Source organism: Vicugna pacos, chromosome 12 (genome assembly GCF_048564905.1).
Source record: "Vicugna pacos chromosome 12, VicPac4, whole genome shotgun sequence".
NCBI classification, from domain to species: Eukaryota; Metazoa; Chordata; class Mammalia; order Artiodactyla; family Camelidae; genus Vicugna; species Vicugna pacos.
In genome coordinates this window covers 61,398,763-61,412,902 of record NC_132998.1, presented here as the reverse complement: position 1 = coordinate 61,412,902, position 14,140 = coordinate 61,398,763, and the positions used below count along the sequence as shown (strand labels likewise).

Sequence of the window (14,140 nt, the reverse complement as noted above, 5' to 3'; positions counted from 1 at the left end):
CAAGCAGGGCCTCCACCGTCCAGGAAGACTCACTGCAGGGGATGTGGTCCTTAGCCCTCTAAATAGTTCTTTCTGGTAACCATCTTCACCCAAGTCACTTTCTCTGTGTTAAGAACTCATCAAAGCCAGATTCTGTGTCAGACATTTGGGGTTGATCGAGGGTCTCAGGAGCAGGAATAATTGTGCCAGAGTTACAACAGGGCAACACAGAAGAAACCCAAAAGGTGAACCTTGAGATACTGATAGTGAAACCTAGAAAACGCTCTCGGTGATGGTCTGTGGCCACATAAATGTGTCCAAACGTGGCAGCTCTTTCATGGAGAGGCGTGTACATGACAGAACTTGGTACAGGAGGGGCAGGGCTTCATCTTGTAGCATCCAGAGTGTCAACCACAACATCAAAATGCCAGGCAAACTGAGTCACTGCTGCTTCCCAGCTGGCTGGTCGCCAGCTGAGCCCTCCTGGGCCACTGAATGCCTGTTTGCATCCTTCAGGACTAGTCAGATGGAGAGGGAGACAGACAGATTTAAGATCTCAACTGCGGGAAGCAGCTCCAGCAAAGAAGCAGACCAGGAGGACTTGCTAAATCTGCGAGCTGTGGATTTTCCTATTAGACCAACACAGTGATTGTCTGGAGTCCCTCGTGGATGGCAACAGCTCAGAAATGCCATCTAATTATGAGGAAGCAGGAGAGCATTGCAAGAAAGGAGCAAAGAAAATGGCAAAGTGCACCCTCCTGCCACTCATTTTCCCAGGTGTCTTTGTGGCCGTGCATGGTTTTGTGGCCAGTGGGATGTTGCCTGAGGTGAACAAACCCATGAGTGTGTGGAAATGACAAAGAAGTCTGAATGCCACTGAGAAGAGTCCAGAAGTCTCAGGTAAATTTACATGCTAAGTCAAGGTGCACCCCTGGCTGGCTGGGAGAACTTTAGGAATAAATCAATGGCAAGGATGTACAGGGTCCCCCATCTGCTCAGATGAGCATCAGAAAAGCTGGGGAGCTGAGCGAGGGCTCAGCTCAGTGCTCGTGGCTGCAAAGTGGCTGGACTCCTGCGGAGCACACTCTGTGGGGCATGAAATTCCACCGGGGTTGGTGGGGGACAGCCACTGAAAGAGCTGCCCCTGCTCTCAGAGAACGCAGTCAGCCGTTTGCCAACCTTCTCCCCAAACGCCTCATACTGTTAGGTCGTGTCTGAACGCAGAGGGGGCAAGGTGAGAGCGAGAAACAGCAAAACCCAGCCTGCCAAAATGAGCGTGAGCTCTAAATACAAAGAATTTGCCAATTTGAATTAACTTACTCAACAACCAAAACAGACAAGCAGCAAAAAGCCCAGCAGCTTGGACCCACACTGGTCCTAGGAGTCTGTGCCGCCGAGTGTGGCACGGGGTGTAGGAAATTACAGCGGGAGGAGTCACTCAGTGGTGGCCTCAACCCCACTCCAAACAGCTGCTGAGAGAGGCCGGGGTCACCCAATTCAAAATCGGGGTGACATCAAACCTGGGCGTGCCTGGGCCAGCAAGAGGCTGCTAGCTGCTGAGCTGGGGCATATGAATGGGGCTGCCCCTGGTGAGGCTGGCCTGAGTCCCGGCCCCAAGGGACATGTTGGTTGGTGTGCCCAGCTCAGGGCCCAGGTCAGCTGAGGACCATGCTGGGGGCCCGGCAGAGCCAGGCATTGGACCAGGCAGACTGTGGGCCTGCGCCCTTCAAGAGCCTGGGCTGAGCTTCCTGGATGGGAAGGAGGTGGGTGGGCTCCTGCCTCAGTGGAAGCGCGAGGCTGTAGCCTGGTCTACGCCAGTGTCCGCTGCTCTGGCCTGGGCAGCCACCTCTCCTCTTGTAGGGTCTGAGGAAGGTCCCGAGAATTGTGGGGAAGCCCTGTCGGGGCCAGCCTCATCTGGATGACACAGTCCATACAGATCCAGCGGGAGGACGAGCCCCACGTCCTCCCCACATCCGGGGTCCCTCCCAAGTAAAAAGGCCACTGCCAAGAGGTTAAAACCTTTATCTGGCTTGTAAAACACATTCCGAGCACGGGCTTCAAGCAGAGGGTGGAGGTGTTTCTAGAGTGGGGGCTCAGCCGGGGGCACCTCTGAAACTGCCGGTGATCCTCTGGGCTGAGACCAGACAGACAGGCAGCCTGCTGGCCGTACAAGCCTGAAGGCCACCACCCCTGGACATACTGCAGTCCTCGGAGGGTGGGCACCCTCACTCAGAGAGCCGCCGGCCACGGCGCCGGCCCTGGTTGTCCCGCCACACGCAGTAGTTGAGCGTGGCCGCAAAGGCCAGCCAGGCCAGGTACGGGTAGAGCAGGCAGGCGGCTGATGGGCTCACCCGATGCCAGGCCACGGCTGTGGCTGCTGCCACCCCGCCCGTCAGCAGGAGGTCTACCAGGGCCTGCGGAGACAGGGGAGGGAGGACAGAGAGGCCTGAGGCTCAGTGTGCCCACGGGCTGTGTCCCAGCTGCCCACCATCACTACACTGGAGAGAGCACCCCATTCCACCTCTAAGTGACCCGGTCAAGCCCCTCCCCCACACTGTGCCTCAGTTTCCTCACCTGAGGAACTGAGATGGTAGGTAAGGGGTAACAATCACCCTTGCCTGACCATGCCATGGGTGGGGGCACACAGCACCAGGTGTGCAAGTTTCCTATACAAGTGGCCCCTAAACCCAAGCCAGTGACCCTATCTAGTTTTTTTTTTTAACGGCGGTGCTAGGGATTGAACCCAGGACCTCATGCATGTTAAGCATGTGCTCTGCCACTGAGCTCTGCTCTCCCCCACCCCCATGTGGTTTCAGTCAGAGCCCCACAAGGCTACCTTCATTGGAGGAAAAGCAACTGAGGGGCACTGGTCCCCTAAGAGCTACTGAGGAGACGCTGACCATGAGCCTCCCCTGCCCCCACCTTTAGACCCTGACCCTGTCTGGGACGTGATGCCCCATTTCCCCCAAGGAGGGGCCGCCTCCAGGGACCAGGGAAACAAGCCAAGGCCACACTTACCCAACCCATTTGTCGAGCGCCAAAGAAGAGGGGAGGCCACGCCCAGTTCAGAGCCAGCTGTCCAGTGTAGAGGCCCAGGGGAACCACGGCCTCCTCCGAGAAGCCCCCCAGCTCTTTCCAGATTATATAGGAGCCATACCTGAAACAGAGGCTGCCAGTCAGGGCACCAACAAGGAAGAGGCCAGGAGCCTCCCTTCAGGGCAGAGGGCCACACTCACCTCTGGGATGACACATTGATGGCTCAGGCATGCCCTGCCATTGACTGCTTTGTAACCCCAGGGAAGTTGCTTAACCTCTCTGGGCCTTCGTTTCTCACTGGGTTGCTGTGGGGATTCTAGTTAACACATTGGCAGTGCCTGGCACATGGGACACTCGATAAACATTTGAAATTATTACCATCATCAGTACTGTAAAGGGGAAGGCACATGAGGCATGCAAGTGAACAGGATGGGACATTTGGGCTGGGCCTTAGAGGATGAGTAAGAGTTTGCCTGGGAAGACAATAAGGATATGCAAAGGCTTAGAGGCATGCATGAGACCGGGTCAGCCTACATCACTGTTGAGGTCTAGGGCACACTGGGGAGGTGAGGCTCAAAGGCAGAAGAGGGCCTGGTCACAGGGGCCCTCAGGCCACAAAGGCAACAATAGACCACCAGTAATAGCTAATGGCCTCCAGCATTTGCACATGCAGTCACCGCTCCTGCTCATTCCAAGCATTATAATAATGCTATAAGGGGGTGAGTATTAACCACCCCATCTTACAGGTGCAGAAACTGAGGCACAGAGAGGTGGAGTGCTAAGATCTCTTGGCAGGCAATTAGTAGGTAAGTGAGGATTTGAACCCAGGTGGTCTGAGGTCAGAGCCCGGGCTCTTGACTCTGTGAGGGGGTTGACCTTGTTAGGGCCACAGGGAGCCTCCACGGGGTTCTGCAAAAGAGAGATGCCAGATTTGTGCTCTGTCAAGGTCTCAATGCTGAGGCCTGGAGGCCAGAGCAAGCTGTGGTGGAAACAGCGGTGCCTGGGCCAGGATGGGGGGGAGGGGGCAGGACGCAGGAAGCGCTGCAGCCTGACCCGCAGGGCTTGGGGCTGGCGGAGGGTGCGGCCCAGGGACACCAGGGTTTCAAGGACCGTCTTATTCCTATCAGAATCCTGAAGCATCAGCCTGGTCTCTGCTACCTGCCCCCTGGGTGCCTGGCATCTGCTGTCCCACCCTGCACTGGGCTGGCACAGAACCAGCATGCACAGAACATTCCAGAGGAGGGTGGGAAGCTGGCCTGCCTCCTGGGTGCAGTTCTTGTGGGAGCCACCAGGGGCACACACCCATTCAGTCCTGCTTTTCCTCCATGGCAATTCGTGGGTCTAGTCCAGGAATTTCTGTAGGGTCCTTACTCGATGGCCCTGTCCTTGGGAGGTCCCTTGTCAAATGGGGGGTCGTGAAAATTAACCGAGACAAAGCCTGCCACCGAGCAAGTGCTCACAGCCGCTATCACTGCTGTTGTTACTGCTGTTGATCTTGGAAGCATCCCCATGCCCACGTCTGAACTTTACGTACTGAGCCAGCCTCCCGCTGCAGTTGTGAAAACAGCCAGAATGCCAGCATGGGGTTGCCCGCCCCTTCCAGGAAGCCCCAGAGGAAAAAGTTCATTTGTGCAACCAACAGGCCCCAGAGCTTTCTCCACCTTCACTTGCCAAACAAGGCTGGGAAACAGTGCTCGCTGCCCCAGGAGCACCCAGACAGTTCAAACTCTGGAGGACAAGCTCTGACCTCGGGCCTGAGCCTGCCCCTGCCCTCCTCGCTCCAGCAGGCGGACAGGCGGCACCCGTCCCCACCTACCCCATGGCTGAGTAGAGCGTGCCCCAGATGGGGGCCAGTGTCCAGTTGGGCGGGTGCCACGAGGGCTTCTGCAGGCCGGCGTACCAGCGGAGGCCCTCTCCGCGGATATACTGGGAGCCCAGGAAGCCCCCCATACTGGGCACCAGCGTGAAGGCCATGGCAGCGGGCACATAGGGCATAACCATTGCTGCTGCAGCTGCTGTTCTGGAAAGCTCTGAAAGAGAAGAAACACTGGTGTGAGAGGGGGGGATGCTCCAGAGCTGGGGTAAGGCCTCCCCCAGCGTCTCCCAAGGACCGACTGAGCGCAGACCTAGGGTGGGTCTGTTACCAGCCCCTCATCACTCACCGGTCGATCATTCAATTGATCGAACAATCAGGACGTGTAGAAAAGGTGTGTGAGGCGGGGTCCAGCCCAAGGGCTCCAGGGAGCACGTTTCCACCCAAACTCCTGCTCCCACCTGGAGGGCTGCCCCGGCTGGCAAGAGTCTCTGGTGCCCCTGCCCCCTGTCAGCTCCTGCTCCAGCTGCCAGCCTCCCTGCTCTCACCCTCATCCTTGACCTTGGGTATCCTGGCAAGTGATCCCTCCTCTCTGCCACCTCACCCAAGGCCAGTTTGGGTCCCCTCCACCAAGAAGGCTTCCCAGCTCCTCCTCCCCAGGCCTACTGCCGGCCCGGCGCTCCGCGAGGCTGCATTAGCCCACGCTCTGCACCTTCCGCCCTGGTACTGCACTCTTTCATCATTCGTGCAAAAACTGGGATCAGAGCTTGGCTCAAATCCCCGCTCCCTACCAACTTACTGTGACCTCGGGCAAGTCACTTCAACTCCGTGGGCCTCAGTTTTCCCCTCTGTGGAATAGGACATCAACATTGCCTACCAGTGTGGGAGTGTCTCTGTGTGCAGGTGTTTCACCCCCACCCCCAGGCCCACCCTGAAATCACCTCCCCCTCTCTGTGTGCCAGAGAGGGGAAGCAGCCTGCCTAGGGTCACACAGCACTCTGGGCCCAGGCTCTGCCCAGGTCAAAGAGCTGTTCCCACCCTGATGCCCAGGGCCATAGACGTAGCGGCAGGAGGGACAGAGTGAAAGAGTTTAAGGCTGGGGAGGCCCCTCCGCAGCCCTGAGAGGCAGGCAGGGCTCAGGGCAAGGAAGGCCTCATCTCAGGCCCGGATGCTGTCACCCCCACCCCGGGGCTGGAGCCCCCAAGCAGGGGCAGGGGGAATCCAGTCTTCCAGGTTCTCCATTACGCTCTTCAGCCCCCTTGCCCAGCAGTCCCAAGGTCTGCGCTGAGGACCTACTAGGCTCCCAGCAAGCTGAGCTCACTCGGGCTGGGAGTCCAGTCAGACGGCAAGGAGGGCCTGAGCTGGGAGTCAGGGGCCAGCTCTGCCTGGACCTGCAGTGGGACCCTAAGCCTGTCAGCACCCCTGACTGGGCCTTGGTTTCCCCATCACAAAAAGAGGAAGCTGACCTCCCACTAACACACCCTGACCCAAACTGGAGAACCTGAGGTGTCTGCATAAGATAAGAAGCCACACACCCAATTCAGTTCAGCAAACTTGCAGCTCCACCTAGGGTGGGGGCTGGTCAACTCCCAAATCCAGCTTGCAGGCTTCTTTAATAATGTGAAAACTGTTCTCAACATAGCATTAGTGCAAAAAGCAGAACATAGCTGGGAGGGTCTAGCTCAATGGTAGAGCATGTGCTTAGCATTCAAGAAGTCCCGGGTTCAATCCCCAGCACTGCCATTAAAAAAAATAAACAAATAAAAATAAATAAACCTAATTACCGCCCCCCCAAATTTTTTTAAATAATTTTTTTTAAAAGCAGAGTATAAAATTGACTACAGAATGATCCCAATTTTAGTAAAAAAAAAAAAAAAGAAGAATCGATAACACTGATACGCATTTTTTAAACTGTAACAAACGTGTGAAGATGTTAGCTTTATCATCATCATAAAACTAAGTGTCCTGGGGAATGGCTGTGAGCCCGGCCCAGCCCCACCTGAACGCTGTCCTTCAATCCTCGCCCGGGGAGGACCGTCTTATCCCACCTGCCAACAAAGGCGGCGGTGTTTGCCCAGGGCCCCTCCACGAGTGGGTAGCCCAGGAGTCTAAGGCCCCGGTGGGATTTCTGAAGCTTTCACTACCCTGGTATTGCTTTCCAAAATGTCTATAATGAGCATAATTTTAAAAGGAACTATCGGAGAGTGCTAGGCATCCAGCAGATTCTGGCTTTGCTATTTAGAGCCTCTGATTCCTCCCTCCCTGGGCCTCAGTTTTCTCGCCTGTCAAGTAGGGACGGTTCCCCCATACCCCCCTACCCCAACTGCTGCTCTGGGAGGCCAAGCACTGCCCAGGGCCCGCTCCTGAGGAGTAAATGGTCCTGTCTCGGCCCCTCCCTCCTGCCCTGCCCTCCGCTTTCCGGGGACCACGCACTGTTCCTGGTGGGGGGGTGAGGGTCTGATCTCACCACAGTGTGAAATCCCACCTCTCCCGGGCCCTGGGCTGCTGCCAGGTGGACGTGGAGCCCTGAGACCGGCCACCGAAGTGTCGTCTCCAGCGAGCCCAGGCCACCTCAGCCCACTTTCTCACCCACAGCACAGGTACAGCCTGTTTAATAAATGTGTCGAATCCACAGCCAAGTGACGGCCTTTGGGCAACGTTAACAAGCTGTTTCAACACCTTAGGCCCCTCTGGAACGAGACGTGCGGGGCAGATGGGGGGATCTTCACACCATACAGACTCTCACGTACAGATAGGGACACCGAGACCCAGGGGCCGAGCGGCAGGAGCCAGGAGGTCAGGCACTGAACAGGGCCAGACCTCAGGTCTCCTCAGGGTGACCATATGTGCCTTTTCCCAGGACGGTCCCAATGTATGGCCACTTTGTCCCAAGTGAACGGCCCCCCTCACTCTCCGTAGTGTCCCTTTTACAGGTGATCAAGATTAATGCCACCCGTACAAGACACACAGCACGGTCCAGGGAGGTGGACACACTTGCTGTGGTATCCTGCCTAAAATGCAAACCCCAGTCCAACCACAAGGAAACGTCACAATCGCAGGTGGAGGAGCCCTCTACAAAATACCTGACCCCTGACCTGCACTCGAGCACTCTTCAGAAGGGTCAAGGTCATGAAAGGCATGGGAAGATGGAGGGAAAGGTCATCCACTGCAGAAGACTCAGGAAAAATAATAGCTAAACGCAACGTGGGATCCCAGACGGATGGGGTCCTGGGACAACAAAGCGCGTGAGCAGGGAGACCAGCAGGGTGTCAACTCCCCGCCCCTGTGACGGGCAGCGGGGTGAAGGGCACGGGGGAGCTCTCCGTCCTGCCCTTATAACTTGCTGTACGTCTAAAACGAGTTCAAAATGAAACATTAAAAAAGAAGTATCCTAGTTTGGACACTAACATGCATAGTCTCCTACATTTTTCTCAATGTATTCATCTCCGCCTTGGTCCCTGACTCCCACCCCTGGTCCCAGACGCCCCACTTGCCACCAAGGCCTCTCAGAGGCTCTTGACCGTTTGGTTTTTATTTCCGATTGTTTCTGGTTAATTGAAATGAAAGTCATATCACATAAAATGAACCATTTTAAAATGCACAATTCCACAGCATTTAGTGCATTCCCTATGTTGTGCAACCATCAACACCAAGTTCCAAAACATTCCCAGCACCCACTAGCAGTCACTCCGACCCCTCCTGCCCGCAGCCTCCAGTAACCACCAGTCTGCTTTCTGTCTCTGTGGATTTACCTTTTCTGGACATTTCACATAAATGGAATCACAATTTGTGGCCTTTGGGGTCTGGCTTCTTTCACTGAGCATGTCTTTGCGTTCCACCCTGTGTCCATGTTTCTCCCTCAGGTTCTGTGGGCAGGGGTGCCCGTGTCACCCTGCCACAGCCAGTGCCCAGGAATCCCCAAGCAGGACCCGCCCACTGTGCCCACTGACCGGCCGTGGAGCCCACCACCCCAGCCCCTTGCTGTACAGACAAAGGGAGGTCATGAAGGGGCAGTGGCTCTCCCAAGGCCACAGAGACAGAGTAGGGCCTGAGCTCTGTGTTCCTGCCCACCCTTCCAGGCTGCTGTGTTTATGCGCCACTGGACCAAGGGGATTGGACGGCCTGCCAGGTAGGGCAGATGGAAAGAGCCCAGGCAGGGAGCTTCGGAGAGCTTCATGGGGCCAGGCTCTTGAATCACCTGATTAGGGGACCCCACCAAGCTGAGTCATGCAGGGCCGGGCTGGGTAGGGAAGCTGGCTTTGGCAGGCCTGAGGGAGATCAGCCCTGTGATGGGGCCCCAGGGAGGGCCCGGGAGAGCCAGGGAACACCAAGGGGCCCAGGGCTCAGGCAGAGGGGCAAAGCCACTCCCCTGCCCTTCATTTCTGTCTCTGTCAGAAGGTGACTAAGAACCCAAACCTCGGCTCTGCCTCCAATATTCTCCACGACCCGGGCCAAAACTCCTCTCTGGGTCGCAGTTTCCTATTATGTCAGATGGGAATAACCTCCCCTGCCTGCTTCATAGGGTGGTGGGGACACTCAAGTGAGGACTAGACAAGTGAGGGGATGTGGGGGTCCGTGTTGGGGCCACTTCTCCCTCCAGGGGAAGATGCAGCCACGTGGTGCTGACCAAGGGGGAAAAACGCCACTGGACACTCAGTGGGTGAAAATGCACACACAAAAGGCCCTGCCCGCAAGGCCTATGGCCACTCACAGCGGGAGCGCCTCTGACACAGAGGCCAAGAACCAGCAAAGCAGAGAGCTCAGGACCTGGGGTCTGGAGAAGGCTCTAGGCCTCTGGGGTCTGAGGAGCAGGAGCGGAGCTCGGCAGAGGGCCAGGGTGGGCTCATCCTGGGCCAACACAGCCTAACTTACACTTCACAACAGGCTCAGAGGAGGGGGCCCTGAGTCACATACCCTCTTGGCCTCCACAGTGGACTCATTACTGTTCCCACTTCCCAGAAGAGGAAACTGGGGCACAGGGAGGCACCGCACTTGCCAGGTCTGGATGACTCTGAAGCCCACCACACCCCTTCACCCCCTGATCTGGAAGTCTGCTGGCCTCAGCTCTGGGCCCCATGGCCAGTCACAGGGCACCAAAGGCCTGCCCCAGAAGCCTGCAGGGCCACTCCCGCCCCACCTCAGCCATTCCACTCTCTGCCTTGGTGCCAGAGAGTCTCAGGGCCAACAGCCTCACTCTCTCCAGCCCCAGGGCCAGTGTCCCAGCCCCATCTCTGCCCAAGGGTGGCAATCTCTCAGAATCCTCCCTCCTTGCCCCACCCCCGCCATGGGACCCAGGATGTCCCACCCTCAGGACACTTCACCCCTAGCCCGAGGGTCTCACACCCTGGGCCTGGGTCCCCACCAGCGAGGTGAGGGTTGAGCCAGCAGTCCCTGGAAGATTTTTCCGTTCTCTGAGGCTATAGGCAACAGAAACTGCTGCCCAGGAACAAGCCACAGGGTTTTGCCATTTCTCTGCTCCCCTCCCTCTCCAGCCTTACTGGCTCCCCCTGTGCCTTATCTCCCCTTCAAGCTTCACGGATGCTCCCAGGGACTTATATCAATGCTGGGTTTTTTTTTATTATTGTTTTTTTATGACTCACCGCGAATCCACCTCTTTATAACCTCTATTAATCTTTTTCATTACGAGAGTAGCCAGTAACAGACAACAGGTCTGGAAGGGTCTGCATGCAGCTGGAAACCCAGGAAGTCTCGGGTGGGGTGGGGCCGCTGGGTGACAAAGAGGGATCTGCTTTATGGAGAATGAATATTTTTTAAGACAGAGAGCATGCTCAAGCATGGCTTGCCCAATCACAAGTTAAGTGAAAGAAAATATGAGACACCAGATTCAAAAAGGAAATAATGAAAAAGCAAAAGTGGACTCGGCAAAAAGTAGGTGCCCCCCCCAGTCAGCGCAGCGCCTCCTCCCACCCTTGAGCAATCGCCTGTCAGTGGCTGCTGGCACATTCAGCAGACACTATTCATTGATGGCCAGGCACATATGTGGACACACACACACACACACACACACACACCAGGCAGAGAAAGTGGCCTCTAGGCGCGGTGGAGAAAGCAGGGCTTTGGTAGTGTTCGAACCCCAGCTCCACTGCCCTGTGACCCTGGGCAAGTTTTCCTGGGTGAGCTTCGTTCCCACCCAATTCAGAGCACTCCAGGGTGCTGAGCAGCCACTGGAGACTGAGAAAGCAGCAGCCCATCTCCCTGCTGCCCCAGGAGTCTTGCTACCTTCCCTCCCTTGCCCTTTGGCTCCTTTCCCGACCAGTGGACCAGTGCTACTGCTCCCTGGGAGTGGACACTTACCCCCTGCTACCCTCTGTGTGGGTCCCCACTCCACCACAGAGACACCAGGGCCTGGGCCCACATCCTGGTGACTCGGCCTTTTGGCAGCAGGCCTGCTATGTGCCAAGCACCCTGGGCGGAGCTCCTTGTACAGGGCCTCCACTGACATCCTCTCTCCCTATGACCCTTTTGGAACAGACTCAGTCACACATCCCTAGGGGAAGCTCAAGTCCTGCCCCTCCTGCCGTCCATTCTAGAGCATGTGGCTGGTACCAGGTACCACCATGCCCCAGCAGGCCAGCCACAGAGGCTCCCAACCCAGGCCAGGCCACGGGCATCTGGGAGGCTGACTCCAGCACTCAGCAGGGTATTCACAGCTGGAACGTCCACTGTAAGCAGACAGGGTAGAGAGTCCCCCTGAGAAAGAGAAACAGACTTGTCTTTCCTGACAGAAGAGAAGTCATTTTTGGCCCAAGTTATTTTGTGATCTAAGCCTGGCCACACTGCTTGCCCTCCAACAGGTCTTAGTAATAATGTTATTAAGGAGACAAAAGAATGCAGGAACAAATGACTGTTATCAGGCAGGAGAAGCAACAGTAGCAAAGACAGTAAATCAGTTGTACAGACTCCCAGCTCTGTTTCAAAGGTAAAGATTAGCCTGGAGCACGTTCCTGGGCTGTCTTGCAGAATGTAAAGCCTCCTCGAGTGCTCAACCACCAGATCAACTGGAACCCTAGGGACATGATGGCGACCTTTGCTGACCCTTGTGACTTCAGTCAACTAAAGCTTGGACTCTGTAGAATTTTGCCTAAATTCTATGCTGAATTCTCCTCTGCTTGAGCCCCTTCATGAATACGCATACACCAACCTAACCCCTTCACGAATATGCACGTACCCTTAGTTTAAAAGTTCCCCAACTTTGCTGTTCAAGGAGACACTGCTTTGGGAAAGATCCACAGTGTTCTGCTTACTTGCTGCAAGTAATAATAAAACCTTGTTCTCCTGATCTTTAGCTTGGCTCTGTCTTTTGGTTTGACACCCATCAAGAAGTGAACCCAGTTTTCCGGTAACACCGTGGCCCCTCCCACCTGGGCTCTCAGCCCCTTTGCAGGAGGGGCAGGAGACAGGCAAGCCCCAGGGGATGCTCTGTTCACAAGGCCCCCCGTGGGGGCCACAGTGCACCTGAGCACTGGACGGGGATCTAGGGACCCGGTTCTAAGGCCCCACAGGGCCTGAACTGGGTTTGGGCAAATAATCTCCCCTATCTGGCCTAGGTTTCCTCCCCAAGAATCAGGGCGTCTCACCTGGATCAGGAGCCAGAGGTCTCCCAGTAATTTTGTGATCCTCAAAGTACCCGCTCAGGCACTCCCGCCCTCTCCTGGCCTCGGAATGGGCGGGAAATGGGGTGTCTGGCCCGTCCCGCGGTTGGGCTTCCCCGGGACCACGGCGGCCCAGCGGGGTGCGGCGGGAAGGGGGTGCTCAAGATCCCCCTTCCGAGCCCCCTTCCGGAGCGCCGATCGCGGAGGCCAGGACATGGCTCACCGCCGCCCCCGCCAGCTGACCCGGTATCCAAGCCCTTAGTGCTGCCTGGAGGCCGCCCGCTCGGGTCCCCGCCACCTCCTGCGGCAGTTTCCCCTGGGCCCCGCGCCGGCGGGCGTGCGGGCGGTATCGGAGGTCGCTCCCGCGCGGAGCCCCCTTCCCGCCGTCCCCTCGGCGCCAGGTCCTCACTCACCAGCGACGAGGACTCGCTCCGGGAAGAGCGCTGCGCGGCGAGAGGTGACGGCCAAGGCCCCGGGCCCGCCCCGCCCCGCCCCGCCCGCGAAGCCCCACCCCGCCCGGCCCCGCCCAGCTCGGCTGGAAGCCCGGGGCTGGCCCGCCCACAGCCCCGCGGGTCGGGGCGCTCACTCCCCGCGAGCGAGACGCGCCTCTGCCTCCCGGGGCGCAAGCGGGTCTCCCGGCCGCTTCTCCTTCCCACGGTGACCGCCGTGCCGGGCAGGCCCAGCCGGTGCTGAGCTGGCCACACTGCCTCCCAGCTGCGGGTCCGCAGGGTCGCGTCTCTTCTTGTGCCTCACTTTTTCCATCTGTAAAATGGAGCGGCAGAGACCGCTCTCAGAGAGGGGAATCACGTCGCCTGATGGCAGAGCCAGGAACATCCTCCTACACGACAGCCCTGGATCCCCATCTCCGGAGGAGCAACCTAGTGCCTTTAGCTGTTGCCCTGGGGCAGGAGGCAGCGCTGCACTCTGGGTCCTGGCTCAGCCACTTTGTGGCGGTTCTCTCTGTTTCCATCTCCTCATCTGTAAAATGGGCACAATATTGTGAGACTAATGAGGATGCCCCATTGAAATGAAGGATGCTATAGACACTTGTCACTCAGTGGTCATCACAGCCCAGAGGTGGCCTCCAGTTTGCCAGGGTCACCCTAATGGAACAGCATGTCCAACCCCAGGCCTTGAGCACCTCACCTCCACATCTGCACCTGCTGCTTTATTACTGCAGCCCAGAGCCTGTTCCTGTCCCCTTGGCTAACTTGGCCTGCCAGGGCCCTCAGCCTGCAGGAACTACAATTGCCCAAACTGGTTCTAGGGGGCCGAAGGTGAACTGTGCCTGCTCCTCTGGCCTCTGGCATTTTTGCATCCATGGGTCCCTTCCACCTTTGTGTTGGTATAAAGACAAGTATAACCCAGGCTGGGTTTTATTCATCTTTTTCTTCTGATTTTTCCTGGATCCCTCAAAGTATCGTGGCCCCAGGCCCTGTGGCTGCCGTTCCTAATGAGGTCGGTCTGGCCACGCCTCCGGAGGGCTGCCAGCCCTTACCCTCTTCCTGTAAGGAGGTGCCCAGTGGCTTGGCAGAGTGGCAAACTGGCCACCTCCGGAAGCCCCATGGGGAGGAGGCAATGCGACTTCCCTCCAGCCTCTCCCTTACTGCATGCAGGGCTCTAGGCCCACCGGGGCTTCCAGGGAGGCAGAGATTTCCGTCTCCAAATTCTTGCTGCATCAGTAGGCCCACAGATGAGA

The 14,140-nt window shown here is 57.2% G+C and overlaps 1 protein-coding gene across 2 annotated transcripts; it reads right to left on the bottom strand.

The window, feature by feature from the left end:
• Positions 1-1,984: 1,984 nt before the first annotated feature.
• Positions 1,985-12,933, bottom strand: TSPO (translocator protein). Of its 2 annotated transcripts, none has more exons than XM_072973641.1 (4): positions 12,855-12,933; positions 4,832-5,045; positions 2,998-3,136; positions 1,985-2,393 (listed from the first exon to the last, which is right to left on the bottom strand). In XM_072973641.1, exons 2-4 carry the CDS (start codon positions 5,014-5,016, stop codon positions 2,205-2,207), a joined length of 513 nt encoding a protein of 170 aa, XP_072829742.1. In that variant the 5' UTR covers positions 5,017-5,045; positions 12,855-12,933; the 3' UTR covers positions 1,985-2,204. The 2 variants fall into 2 exon arrangements, with proteins under 2 accessions (XP_072829742.1, XP_006207217.1); XM_006207155.4 differs by lacking the exon at positions 12,855-12,933 and adding an exon at positions 12,427-12,827.
• Positions 12,934-14,140: the final 1,207 nt, after the last annotated feature.